The sequence below is a fragment of the Budorcas taxicolor genome, chromosome X, assembly GCF_023091745.1.
Source record: "Budorcas taxicolor isolate Tak-1 chromosome X, Takin1.1, whole genome shotgun sequence".
Taxonomy (NCBI): Eukaryota; Metazoa; Chordata; class Mammalia; order Artiodactyla; family Bovidae; genus Budorcas; species Budorcas taxicolor.
Window position 1 is genome coordinate 129,072,356 of NC_068935.1, and position 12,899 is coordinate 129,085,254.

Genomic DNA, 12,899 nt, shown 5'->3' on the forward strand with positions numbered 1-12,899 from the left:
GGGTTTGAACAGCACAGGTCCACTTATACGTGGATTTTTTTTTTCCTTAAGTAAATATGCCAGTACTACATAATCTGCAGCTGCGTGGCTCCGCAGATACAGAGGAACTGCAGATATGGAGGGCTGGCTTTAAGGTACACTTGGATTCTCACTTTTGTAGAGGGTTGGCACTCCTCTGTGTTGTCTAAGGATTAACTGTACATACAATGGAATATTATTTCTCTTTAAAAGGAATGAAATTCTTATACACGTTACAATATGAATGAACCTTGAAACATTATGCTCAATGAAATCATCCACTCATTAAAAGACAAATACTATATGATTCCACTTAAATGAGGCACCCAATAGTCAAAATTCATAGAAACAGAAGTAAAATGTTCATTGCCAGGGGCTGGAGGGGTGGGGGGTGGGGAATAAGCAGTTATTATTTAATAGGTACAGAGTTATAAGGATGGATGGTGGTGATGGTCATACAACAGTGTAACTGTAGTTAATACTACTAAACTGTACACTTAAAAAAAAAGCTAAGATGGTAAATTTCATGTTATGTGTATTTCACAATGAAAAAAAGAAGTAAGTCCAATGAGTCCCATACCACTGCTACCAAGAGACTTCCCGGGGCTGTGTGATGTGGCCTGTGCTGACATGAAGTTGTCCCTTTAACTCCAGATGAGACCACGGGTCTGGCTCTCACCTGATTTATCTGCAGAGTCTTCAAATTCCACGAGGAAAGAGTACCCGTTATTCCAGACGTGGAGGCAGGTGGTCGGGTCATAAGAGATGGTGAGCGGCTGTAAGCCAGGATCGTAGACACTGTCCCTCCACCGGATGTTGATGGGCGACTGGCGCTCACCCGCCGGGGCCAGGTCCACTTTCTCCCAAACGGGGTGCACCATGGGGCTGTCATCGAGAGGCCCACTAGCTGGAATCCTCACTGTGGGGATCATATGGGCCCACGTAGGCGTGTCCTCTGAGTTCACCTCTTATGGGAGCCAGCTGTGAGGATTAGGCAGACATCCTGCAAAGCCTGGCCAGATGTTACCATTGCTAAGGTCCCTGGAGTTCTGTCTGTCACATGCGTAGCTATGACACTGTAAGTTCAGGGGTACACGCACACTCTGTCTCACATGGCATCACCGGTGCTGATTTTTCTACCAGACTCAAGCGCCAGGTCTTTGCGGCAAGTCTCTGATAAATCTCAACAAATTTCTTATAATAAAGAGAGCTCTTCACTTTCACTTTTCACTTCTATGCACTGGAGAAGGAAATGGCAACCCACTCCAGTTTTCTTGCCTGGAGAATCCCAGGGACGGGGGTAACCCCAGTGAGCTGCCGTCTATGGGGTCACACACAGTCGGACACGACTGAAGTGACTTAGCAGCATGCACATGTGATAGACAGACTCCATGTGTATAATTCAGGTTGTCCAGGTCTCTGCCCTTTAGAAGCAGCATGGATGGGCAGAACCAAGACCAACAGGAAAACCAGACAAAATATGAATTGAGATAAATCATGACCAATGCCCCTCTGTACCTCATCCCACCACTGAGAACGAGCCTGAGGATTTGAGAACGTGACAAGGCAGCTGCTGCCCAGTCAAACCCCTCTGTGCATGGCAGGGTCACTGGTACTCCACTTGTCAGAAAAAAAACAAGCTTGCCCCCGGTTTCCTCTTACACGGGAGATGGTTCTCTTCCTGAGATAGCTGCCCCAAGCGGGATCCTACAAGTGGCCCACAGTATAGACAAAGAGCGTGCCAAGGCAGTTTCTAGACCAGTGGTTCTCACAGGAGGGAGCTATGGGGACCCCAGGGGACCTTTGGCAATGTCTGGAGACACTTTTCAGTTGTCCAACTGGAGGAGGGTGCTACTGACATCTAGTGGGTAGAGGCCAGAGATGCAGCTAAACATCCTCCATAGTAGCAGGACGGGCTTTCACAAGAATTACATGCCCCCAAATATCAGTAATGCCAAAGTTGAGAAAGCTTGGTCTAGAGCCAAAAGCAATAGGCAAACTCAGGGTATTCCCTTTTTTCTGCTCAGCTTTTCACATACTGCAGATCATCTCTTCTCCAGAGAGGTCTGAACCCAACGTTTTGGGTTTTCTCCCTCGGTATAAAGTAACTTCTGAAGAACAAGAACTTACTTGAGCGCAGGAGAACTTTCTGTTTCAGAAATCTAAAGTGAAAAATGGAGGGAACTGGCACCATATAATTATATTATTATTGGATTGGAATGCAGATTCTTTGCAGGCAGGAGCCATGTCTTCCTCCCCCCTGTAGCTCCTAATTTGATAAATGCCCTTTAATCTGAGCATGGATTATCCAAATGCTATTGTTAGGTTAAAAAGCTGTATTTGGTAGGTTTTTAGTTTGGTATTTTAAAACTTTCAGAAACCCCCAGAACAGGCCTGAGTCAGTCTTAAAGCTTACCGCCAGCAGAGGCCTGACATCATTTCCCCTCTGAGATGCCCAGAGGGAGGCTGAGGCTTTGAGCATTCACACCCTTCAAAACCAGCTGGTGAGGGTCTGTCTCCCATGGAGACTAGGGAAGACAGGAATGACGAGCAGATGCCTAAGACGATGCCCTGTTTCACCTTTAATTGGCCACCACTTTGTTCAAGAAATGCGTAGAATCTTCTCCCTCACCCACAGAAACAGCAGCCTGAGGAAACCAGGCCTGTTGCTTCAGTGGCTCTTTTATGGTCGTAACACTCCTATCAATTCACGCCCTTCAGTTCCCAAGTTTAGCTTCCAGGCTTTCTCCCACTCACCTCCTCCTTTAGGAACTCAGACCACCCCCCACAACTATCAGGGAATCTTTGGTCACCGTCCTCTTAGTGAAGCCAGCTTTTGCCCAGGGCTTGTTTTACTAAATTCACATTTTTGTTCTCTTCTCTCTTCCTGCATTCTAACAAAGTAAAAGTTAAAATTATTTCTCGGTAATTGCTCAGACTTTCCCTCCAAGTAGGAAGGTGATTATATGCGCTAATGGAGCCTGTGTTTCCAGCTTCTTCTGTGGGGAAAATGAAATAAACAGAGCTAGTGATTCCGTCAACCAGGGTTTAAGGGGTGACACCACACTGTCATTAGGAACAGTTCACTAATGTGCTAACAGCAACACAATCCCTCTAGATCCCATAGTGAAGATGTGCTCGCCTTTAGTCCTTATGTACCTGACTGGTCCTGGCTTTGCTTGACTTTGTGCTTGTACCACCTTTGGCTCCTGCCTCTGAGGTGTCCGTCTTTCAGCATCATGCCTGCCTTAGCCCCTTTATTCCTATTCCTCCTCAGAAATCAACTTCCCCTCATTCAGTTCAGGTTTGGCTCCTATTTTTGGCTTCTCACCTCTTCAGCAAGTGTCATTTCCATACCTCTCTGATTATCCTCTTAAACAATCCTCTCTTATTAATCATTGCATTCTGGTCTTTTCCTTCAAAACGTTTATTACACAGGTATAATAATTATATGCATGTATGCATACTTATCTGCTGCCCCTCTAGTTCCCCCCTAGCTGGCTTTTAATCACTGCTTGTGGACTAAATGTACAAAATAAAGACCATTCTGGGAAGGGTTTGAGAGGGTAAGAGGCAGGAAGGCTAGGGCCCCCAAAACGGAGGAAATAGGCTGCAAGTGTCAGACATTTTTTCTCTCTCTAAAGCAGTAGGAAGAAACAAACTACAAGTCAGATGTTTTTCCCTTCTCTATACAAAATTAAAAGGTGGTTTCCTTTAAAATTCTGTGTTGCCATGACAACACCTGTTTCCACCAGAACTTAACTTTTCTCAAACCTTGAGCTAAGCAAACAATGTGTTTTTCTTATGGAAATGTTTTTCTTAAGCTATGTTAATGAACTATGTATTTATCTTAGACTCCCTCTTTCTTCAGGTCTATTCTGCTTAAGACTCAGAACCCACTTGACAAACCAGTATGTTTTACTCATGCAAATGTTCTCTTAAGCTGTGTTAATAAGACTATGTATTTACTTGGAAACCTGCCTTTCGTCAGGATTCATGTCAGTCGTTTTAAGGCCTGGGATGACTCACCTTATGCCAGTGCTATCTCAAAATGGATGTTGTGGGTGATGTGCCTGATGCCACTCAGTTTTGAGACATTTCCTTTCTCTATTAGCAGCCTGCTAGTAAGTATATAACTTCCTGCTAAAGACTAGCAGCGGGGCACTCTTTCTGCCCCTTTCTGATGTCTCCGTCAGAAGCTTTCTCTATCTCCTTTATACGTTAATAAAACTTTATTACACAAAAGCTCTGAGCAGTCAAGCCTCGTCACTGGCCCTGGATTAAATTCGTCTCCTCTGGAGGCCAAGAATCCTGGCGTCTTTCAAGGCTCAGCAACAACCTTTCAGGTTCATTCCTGTCTTACCTTTATTTCCTTTTACTCTGCTGAGCACATTGTTTTTTCCTTAAGGATCTTTGAGGTTTCTCTCTTCTTTGCCCAGCCCATGACCACCAGCCTAGTTTAGGCCCCTACACCATACACTTTTCCTCGAAGAAAAGTCCTTTTGCTCACTTTTCCTCCTCTGTTACTGTTAGGAGAAGCACACTGATTGAAACTGCCCACCCTGGCCAGGCACCATAGTAACCATTTGCGTAAGTTGTTTTATGACAGGAGATCCTGATAAGAAATACGGAACTAATAAGCCACCACCAACCGGAAGAATTCGGGAAAGGTTGAAAGGAAACATTGGGTGTCCGTCCACTTTCCAGAATCCCTCTCGCTAGCATCCATCTTGGCTGAGCGATGTGTGCGCCACCAGGAAAGACTCTGAATTAGAATGATTGGCCAAAGACCACCAGGAAACTAATCCCATCACCATAAAACCTGAGACTGCGAGCCACGCGGCAGAGCAGTTTTCCTGGGTTCCATTACCCTTATTGCTCTCCACCCAGGTGCCCTTTCCCAATAAAATCTCTTGCTTTGTCAGCACGTGTCTCCTCGGACAATTCTTTTCCATGTGTTAGACAAGAGCCCAGTTTCGGGCCCTGGAAGGGGTCCCCTTTCCTGCAACATTACTACCCTCTACTATGTTTTGCCATCCATCAATTTTCCTAAATTACCACCTTTATTATGTTGTTCCCATGTTAAAGACTATGTGAAGTTCAAACTTCTGTGTCCAGGCACCAAGGTTTTCATATTAGGAACCCACCATGCCCATCTAATTTTATTTCTCATCCTTCCCAAACTCTGGTCTTGCCACGCTATTCCAGAACCTTGCCAGGTTACTCCCATTGGTCAGTCAGTGAGATGTGCTGAAAATGTAGGGTATAGGATACCCCACTGGGCTTTGAAGACTTACTCATGTAAACTACCTCACTAATAATTTTTATATTGATTACATGTTACAGTGATAATATTTTGGATATATTGAGTATATTATGCACATGTGTGCATGCTCAGTTGTGTCTCTTTGCGACACCATGGACTGAAGGCCCACCATACACCTCTGTCCATGGAATTTCCACGCAGGAATACTAGAGTGGGTTGCCATTTACTGCCCCAGAAGGTTCTTTCCTGGGACCAAACTTGCATCTCTTGTGGCTCCTACATTGGCAGGCAGATTCTTTACCACTGTGCCACCTCAGCATTTGACCTGTTTCTTTATCCCTCACTTAGTGTGACTATTAAATCAGAAGAGTACATGTGGCTTGCATTATATATCTTTTGGACATTACTGCTCTATACCGTCATTAACCTTTTCTCCTGTATCTTGCCCTCTACTGTCCTTTTTCTTGAGATATGCTATTTCCTCATCAAATTGAATGCCATCCTAGTGGGCCTAGGGATACTGCAGTAAGAGGATACACAGGGACCCTCCATGTGACTTTGTTGAGGATGGTCACAGAATCACAGACTGCCTTGTTAGAGCATCAGGGCTGTAAGAGGCACTTTGACGCTGAGCCCAGGTAACCACAGCATCACATGCAGTTACCTACAGCAGACTAAGGCCCATGTTTCCTGGTGGTCAGTTTAGGGCTTTTTGCTAGTGCTCTGTAGCTGCAGATACCCCTGAGGTTGTTAATTAAATCCAAAAGGTTCTTAATGCATCCATTGTTTCTCAAGATAATTTGAAAGTTAATGGAAAACAATATAGTCTGGGTATCCCAGCCCATATTATCAGGGGAATAATGGAATTCTTTGTGAAGACACTGCAAAACAAGCTTTTCTCCAGGCTTTATTAGTGTTCTTTGAAATTAATTAGAGAAATAATAGAACAGTTTTCTAACATAGTTCAGTTATAAAATAGACCAGTCCTGTCAAATAGAAGTTTCTCTGCTAATGGAAATTTCCACAGGTGGCCATACAATCTGAATACATTATTTACATGTAAATACATACATGTGGCTAATAGCTACATTTTATACATTGCTATTCTATTCCAATTTGTTTTAAAAATAAATGTTCCTCTTCTATCTAAAACTAGGGAGATCACAAATGTTAAGAATCAATAGAACAGTAACAAATCTGTACCATTTCCATTCTAGATTATATTTTTTATATTTCATTAAATTAAAAATTAGTATTATTAAACCTATTTCCCAATGGTCTAAGATCTCATACCTAAATGTTTTTTATCAGACAAAAAATTAGGCTAAATTTCACTAGATGATACGTGAAATGTAATTAATTTTTTTCATTTTGGGTAATTGGTGCAGGCTATCTTTATTTTATCATATGACCAGTCTGCAGGGTTAGGACTGTCAACATTTACTGTCTGTAGCTTGAGAGCACAGCAAATAGCAGTTTGAGTTGACACCAGTGATTCCCTGGGGCTGATGGGGAATGAAGGTAGAGCACGGGGCACAGGCCCCAGTGAAATGCTGCTTCTCAATCTGCCATCACCCTCCTCAGTCAGTCCTCGCTGTGCTCCCCAGATCCTAAAAATGGTCAGACATCTGAGGGGGCTGCTGAGCATATGACATGATGATGGTGGTGATGGCATAACAACTGTGGTACTGGAGGTAGCTGCCAGCACTGAGTTCTCACTGTGTGGGAGGCGCTCGCTAACAACTTTGAACATTAACTAACCCCTAGTGGTCTTGGGTCACAAGGGTATTGGGCCTTCCTCTGGGGTACTAAGCTTCCAGAATCAATGAGTATTGTCTTCCTAACCAAATGATGAGGGACTAGGATATCCAAACAGGACATGCTCAGTGGCCCAGGGCACCAAAGACCAATATTCTCCTGGGTGAAACAAGGAGGGACAGTGTAATATGTGAAAACCGCAATCAAACAGTGAGTCTCACCTGTTTCCTCTAGTAAGTAACAAATAAGAACATTTCATCTGATGTGGGAAATTAACCAAAAGAAGTCCCCCTGGGACTTCCCTGGTGGTCCATTGGCTAAGATCCTGCATTTCCAATTTCCAAGTAGATCCCACATGCTGTTCAAAAAGGACCCCATGTGTTGCAACCAAAGATTCCGAGTGCTGCACTAAAACCCAAATAAATAAAAATAAATATAAAAAATGTTTATTGAAAAACAGACAGAATACCCCACCTACCTAAGCCACTACTTTTGGGGTTTTGTCAGCACTAAAAGGAGCAAACTATCCTAAAGACATGAGCATACTTGATTTACTTTCATCACTGTGTAAATACAAAAAAGTAAATACTTTCTGTAAATATAAACAAACAAGAAAATAAGGAATACCCTCACACACAAGATTTAGTAACTAGATAAATATGACTACTTTTTTCCATTTTTAGCCTTAGACTGCAAAGTACCAGTGTTGAGAAGAAGCCATTCTGGGGAGGATGTGGGCTTGCTGGTAGGAAGCCACACCCAGCAACCAGAAATTTATTATGACTCAGGCCAGTTCAGTTTAATGAGAACACAGTTAGTGATGGAAGAAACAAAATAAACTTAGAATAAAAATATATATATGAAGCAGTTTCAAGGCAATGGATTCAGCTAGACTGGCATTCTCATAAATTCCTTTTTTAATGTGCAAATAAGGTCAGAGAGAGTAAACCCGAGGAAGAAAAGTTGAGAAACCTACAATCTGGAAGCAAACCAACATTGGAAAACTGTGTGAATTCACTGTGAATGGTGGGAAATATAGAAAATAACTATTTGGCAGATACACTTAACCAGTGCATTAAACTCATGTCTCCACCATCACACACATTATCCGCTCCTATCATCCCAGGGGTTGTGTGCCAGTGTCCCTTTGCCTCCAGGGGACCTTTAGGGAGGTCTTGAGACAGTTAGGGATGCCATGCAACATCTGCAGCGCACAGTCCAGCCCCAACAGCGCGGAAGGAGCCACCCCCACGGCAGCAGTGCCGTGGAGTCAGGCAAGACCATCTGCCACCTCCCCTGATCTGCGGGGTCACAGCGAAGCACACATGGGCCAGGTGGTCAGCTACAAGTAACTCTTCTGCAATTTCTAATGAGAGATGGAACATTCCAGACTACATCATCATGATGTGTACCTCAGACTTAGGTCAGCTGTAGCTCAATAAAGTTAGGGGAAAAACTTCCCATATTTTAACAAACAGAGAAATAATGGGGTATTCTCCTCAAGGCATCTAATCCCAGTCTGGAATGCCACTGACATCAGAGTTGCACACACTCAACACACGTGACTCTTAGGAGACAACCAGGCTTCCGCTCTGTCCAGGCAGCTGTGTACTCACAGACTCGGTTCCGGGATTTGTAAGTGCAGGTGTAGAGGCTGCAAGGCCTTGCAGGCGTGGACCTCGGAATCTGGAACCTTCTCCACTGTGTCTTGCATGGAGAGGCTTGAAGAATGACCCTCAGGTAACTCATCACCACCATCTTTAGCTTAAAATCTTGATCAGCTCTCCAGTAGCTTGCAGAAACCTAATAACCTAGAGGCAGGACAGAAGAGGCAAAGCCATAAACAACACAGGTCCCGATCATGTGGAAAACATCATTCAGATTGTATGGGGAAGGGGGAGGTAAAGATGGTAGGAGTGGAGTAACCCAGGAGGAGGGTGGTAGGAGATGAGGTCCAGAGGTAGTGGATGCCCTATCAAGGAGACATCTAGGCCATTGTAAAGGTTCTTTCTCAGGGTTTCTCAGCTTAGGCATTGTTGACATTTTTGACTAGACAAGTCTGTTGTAAAGAACTGGTCTTTGCACTGTAGCATGTTGAGAAGCATCCTTTGTCTCCACCTACTAGATACCAGTGGTACCCTCCATCCAACTGTGACAACCCAAAATATCCTCAGGCATTGCAGATGTCCCCTGGAGAACAGGAGTCACCTCTGATTGGGAACTATTGCTCTATGCAAAATGGGAACACAATGAGGTTTTTGGAGTAGAGGAGGAATTTAATCTGATATACATTTAAAAAATATCATTCAGGGTGGCCTATTGGAAAATGACCAGAATGGAAAAAAGCAGCAGGGACCCCATTCAGGATAATCCAGGGGCTGATGCTGCAGTGGACGTGGTGGGAAGTGGTTGGGCATTGGCTGTATCTTCGGGACAGAGCCTGTAAGATGTGAAAGAAAGTAGTCAAGGAACACTGGCAGATTCTTGGCCTAAACAACTGCAAGGATGGAGTTGCCATGAACTGAGATGGGAAGGCTGTGTGTGGAACAGGTTTTGGGTGGGAAATCCATAGATCAGATTTGGGTATGTGGAGTTTGAAATGAAATTCTGATAATTCAAGTGGGAGAATATGGTAGAATAGTCTAGCTTATGGTAGAATGAGGATGAATCCCTGAACAGAGACACAGAACCTGGCACAGTGGGCGAGGGAAAGATGGTGCTCTTATTGCTAACCCTACTGGATTTGAGGTGCTGAGGCGGGGGCAGGCGAGAGCAAAGGTCTAGGGAGAGTTGGCAATGCAGCGCTGCTGCTCAGGAGACGTGAGGCTAGAAAGAGAAACAAAATCCCCTCCTCCAGGGGTAACAGGTGTCTAGAGGGAGACTAACAAAATGGAGTGACTAGGGAGGCCTAGAGAAAAGGAAGTCAAATGCAATCAAGGAAGGAAGGGAGCATGAAAGGTCAGGGGCAAGGAGGGTTCCAGGGAAATCTGAATAGAAAATTTAGCCTGCAATGTGGGAGACCTAGGTTCGATCCCTGGGTTGGGAAGATACCCTCAAGGAAGGAATGGCAACCCACTCCAGTATTCTTGCCTGGAGAATCCCCATGGACAGAAAAGCCTGATGGGCTGCAGTCCATGGGGTCATAATGAGTCGGACACAACTGAGTGACTAAGCACAGCACAGGCTACAATACCTGTAACAAGAGATTATTTATGTCAAGATATATGCTTCAGAAAGATCTTTATCAGAAAAATGTTTATGAATTTGTACCTAAACTGCAAAATTTAGCATTAAAAGTAAACTAATACTCATTATTAAATAGGCCACGGGTGAATCCTGGAATGTATAAATGTACAGTATTCTCAAGCTGTATTTTGTTTATAGGCACAGAAAGATGTACCCATGACATGGATGGACTCCAAGGAAGGTAAGCTTTCTGTGCTACATCCCCTTTGCTATTATTATTTATGTTCTTAGATTTCACTTACACCTTCCTTATCTGCTGTTTTGCAGACAGAAATCCATGAATGAAAATAGATTCCAAAAGCCTTTTAAAATAATTTGTAGATTAGTTATTAAAATGCCTTGGCTCTCGAACTCTGCCTGATTAAGCCATTTATACTTTGCAAAACAGAAAAAAAATAACCCAACTAAAGGTTATTATTACGTTGAAAACAAATTTCTTGATTCTTATCAAATGGGCTGTTGACTTTTTGCCTTCTGATTTAGAAAGGAAGATAGCCTTTTCCAGTTCTCTGAAATTTTAATTATATGTTTCCTTATCTTGACTGAGAAAGATCTGCTTCCTCCTCTGACTCACTTCTTTCAGAGTATGATCCCAATATGGGGTTATCAAAGGTTAAGTTTATAATTGTTTAGTGTGCTGCAACTAATTGCTCCAGTGGATTTTCCCTCTTTCCATCAGAAGTCCTCAATATTCATATTTAGTCAAAAGGAACTCAACTCTTATTGTACTCCAAGTATAAGTGGTGGCAGCCTTTTGCCTGGCTCCAGGAACATCAGGGCAGATGTGCACAAGCACAACAATGGTGCTCTTGCTTCTTTCGGCCTTTAGATGAATTTTTAGACCTGGTATTGAGTTTAAATTTCTGAGTAAAGTAGGAAGGCCTTAGAAAGTTGAAAGGTTTTCATTTCCAAGATACTCAGGAACAGTGTAGCTCTTTATTAGGGCCCTAAGCGGGGAGGGGGGAAAGCAGGAGATGAACTTTGGTAAGCTGTGGACTTCAATGCAGGCTGAGAATAGAGACCATTCTGAGGGATGTGCAGGGGCAGCTTATGGGTAGGGTGAAAGCTTTCACCAGATTCCCGAGCTCCCTCCATATTCCATCAAGAATTTTAAACAGCACAGTGAAGATGACCAGGTTGTCAGCAAAGGAAAAAGGGGAAGCAGAAAGCAATGCGGTTTACAGTGGTTGACAGAGAATGAATCCTACTCAACATATGGTGAACACACCTTTGTTATCTCCCCATGTTTTTCACGCTTTTCAACAAAAATAAACAAGAGGAAATTACATTAATAACAAGGAATTTCCAGCATCCTTAGAGCAGTATCTTTTACTTTATTTATTTTTTGGCCTCCCTGCATGTTAGTTTCCAGACTAGGGATTGAACCCGTGCCCCCTGCAATGGAAGCTTGGAGTTTTAACCACTGGACCACAAGAGAAGTCTGAGAGCAGTAGCTCTTAACTCATGCCACAAAGAATCACAGCCACCACCAACATCTGTATTTGGTAGACTCTTCCCCTCTAGCTCCAGGACTGGACACAAAAGAAAAACAATAGAAGAACTGAGTAGAGAAGGCTTAGATACGGCCACAAGACATAGCTGCTGATCCTCTGCTCTGAGGGTGGTTGTTAACCTGTCCGTAGCCCTTGGCATAGTCAGGGAGATCAACAATGCAGGTATGACTGAATCCCAGTTTGGTAGGACTCGATCACTGAAACTGCCAGCACCTCACTTCCCAAACTCTCTGGGACACCTGTTCTACTTTTAAATGCACAAAACTCTAAGGGAGGGGGTGTAGTTCTCTGGCGACTCTCATAGCAGTGGAACAGGATTAGAGGAGGGAAGGAGTGATTTCCTGCTTCTTTCTCCTCCGTCCAACAGAGGAGCCCGGCCGGGACTGGCCATCTCTAGAGGGGCCAAAAGCTGTCCCGGGTCCGGAGCCCACTGCAGCGCGTGGTAATGTGTAGAAAAGGATCCCTGCTCTCTCTGCTAGGTAACGCTTCCCTGCGCCCACGCTCCACTTAACCGCCCGACCTTATCCGAAGATTTCCCAGAGCGGAAACCCCTCTGTTTGCCACCGGGATGCGAGGGTCATGCGTGCGGCCATCTTGTCTACGGCCCCTGTCGCCTAGATACGCCCCTCACGCCGCAACACGTCATTTCGCTTACCCCACGTCACGGCCCCGCGCGCTCCGCCCACGTCCCGACGAAGCCGGAAATCCTCCCCCGCCCCGGGCCACACTCCCCGTGTCGGAGCCCGAAACTCTTCTCCGCCCAGCCTTCCACCTGCGCTTCTCCCTGACTATACCGCTGCTGCCATCGCTCCGGGCTTCCAGCCGCGGTAAGGAGCCTTACCAGTTGGTCCCGCCTCTGGCCTCTGCCTGGACCCACCCTTCCCTGGAGCAGGGCCATCTTTGTCGCACACCTTAGAGCGTCAAAGCCACGCCCCCACAGACCATCCGCGGCCACGTTCACGGTACGTCCTTACGCTGCGCCTACACCAGGGCCCGCCTTTCTGTTACGTCACTCGCGTCTCATACGCCACTCCTCCCCACCGACACTGATCAGAATCCTTTCACATTCTTTTTCTCCTTCGGGTCATGTTTGTTGA

The 12,899-nt window shown here is 44.7% G+C and overlaps 1 protein-coding gene across 1 annotated transcript; it reads right to left on the reverse strand.

The window, feature by feature from the left end:
- Nucleotides 1–662: 662 nt before the first annotated feature.
- Nucleotides 663–12,400, reverse strand: LOC128069667 (carbonic anhydrase 5B, mitochondrial-like). The gene is made up of 3 exons (XM_052662783.1): nt 12,323–12,400; nt 8,655–8,853; nt 663–903 (listed from the first exon to the last, which is right to left on the reverse strand). Exons 2-3 carry the CDS (start codon nt 8,798–8,800, stop codon nt 663–665), a joined length of 387 nt encoding a protein of 128 aa, XP_052518743.1. The 5' UTR covers nt 8,801–8,853; nt 12,323–12,400.
- Between the last annotated feature and the right edge of the window lie 499 nt (nt 12,401–12,899).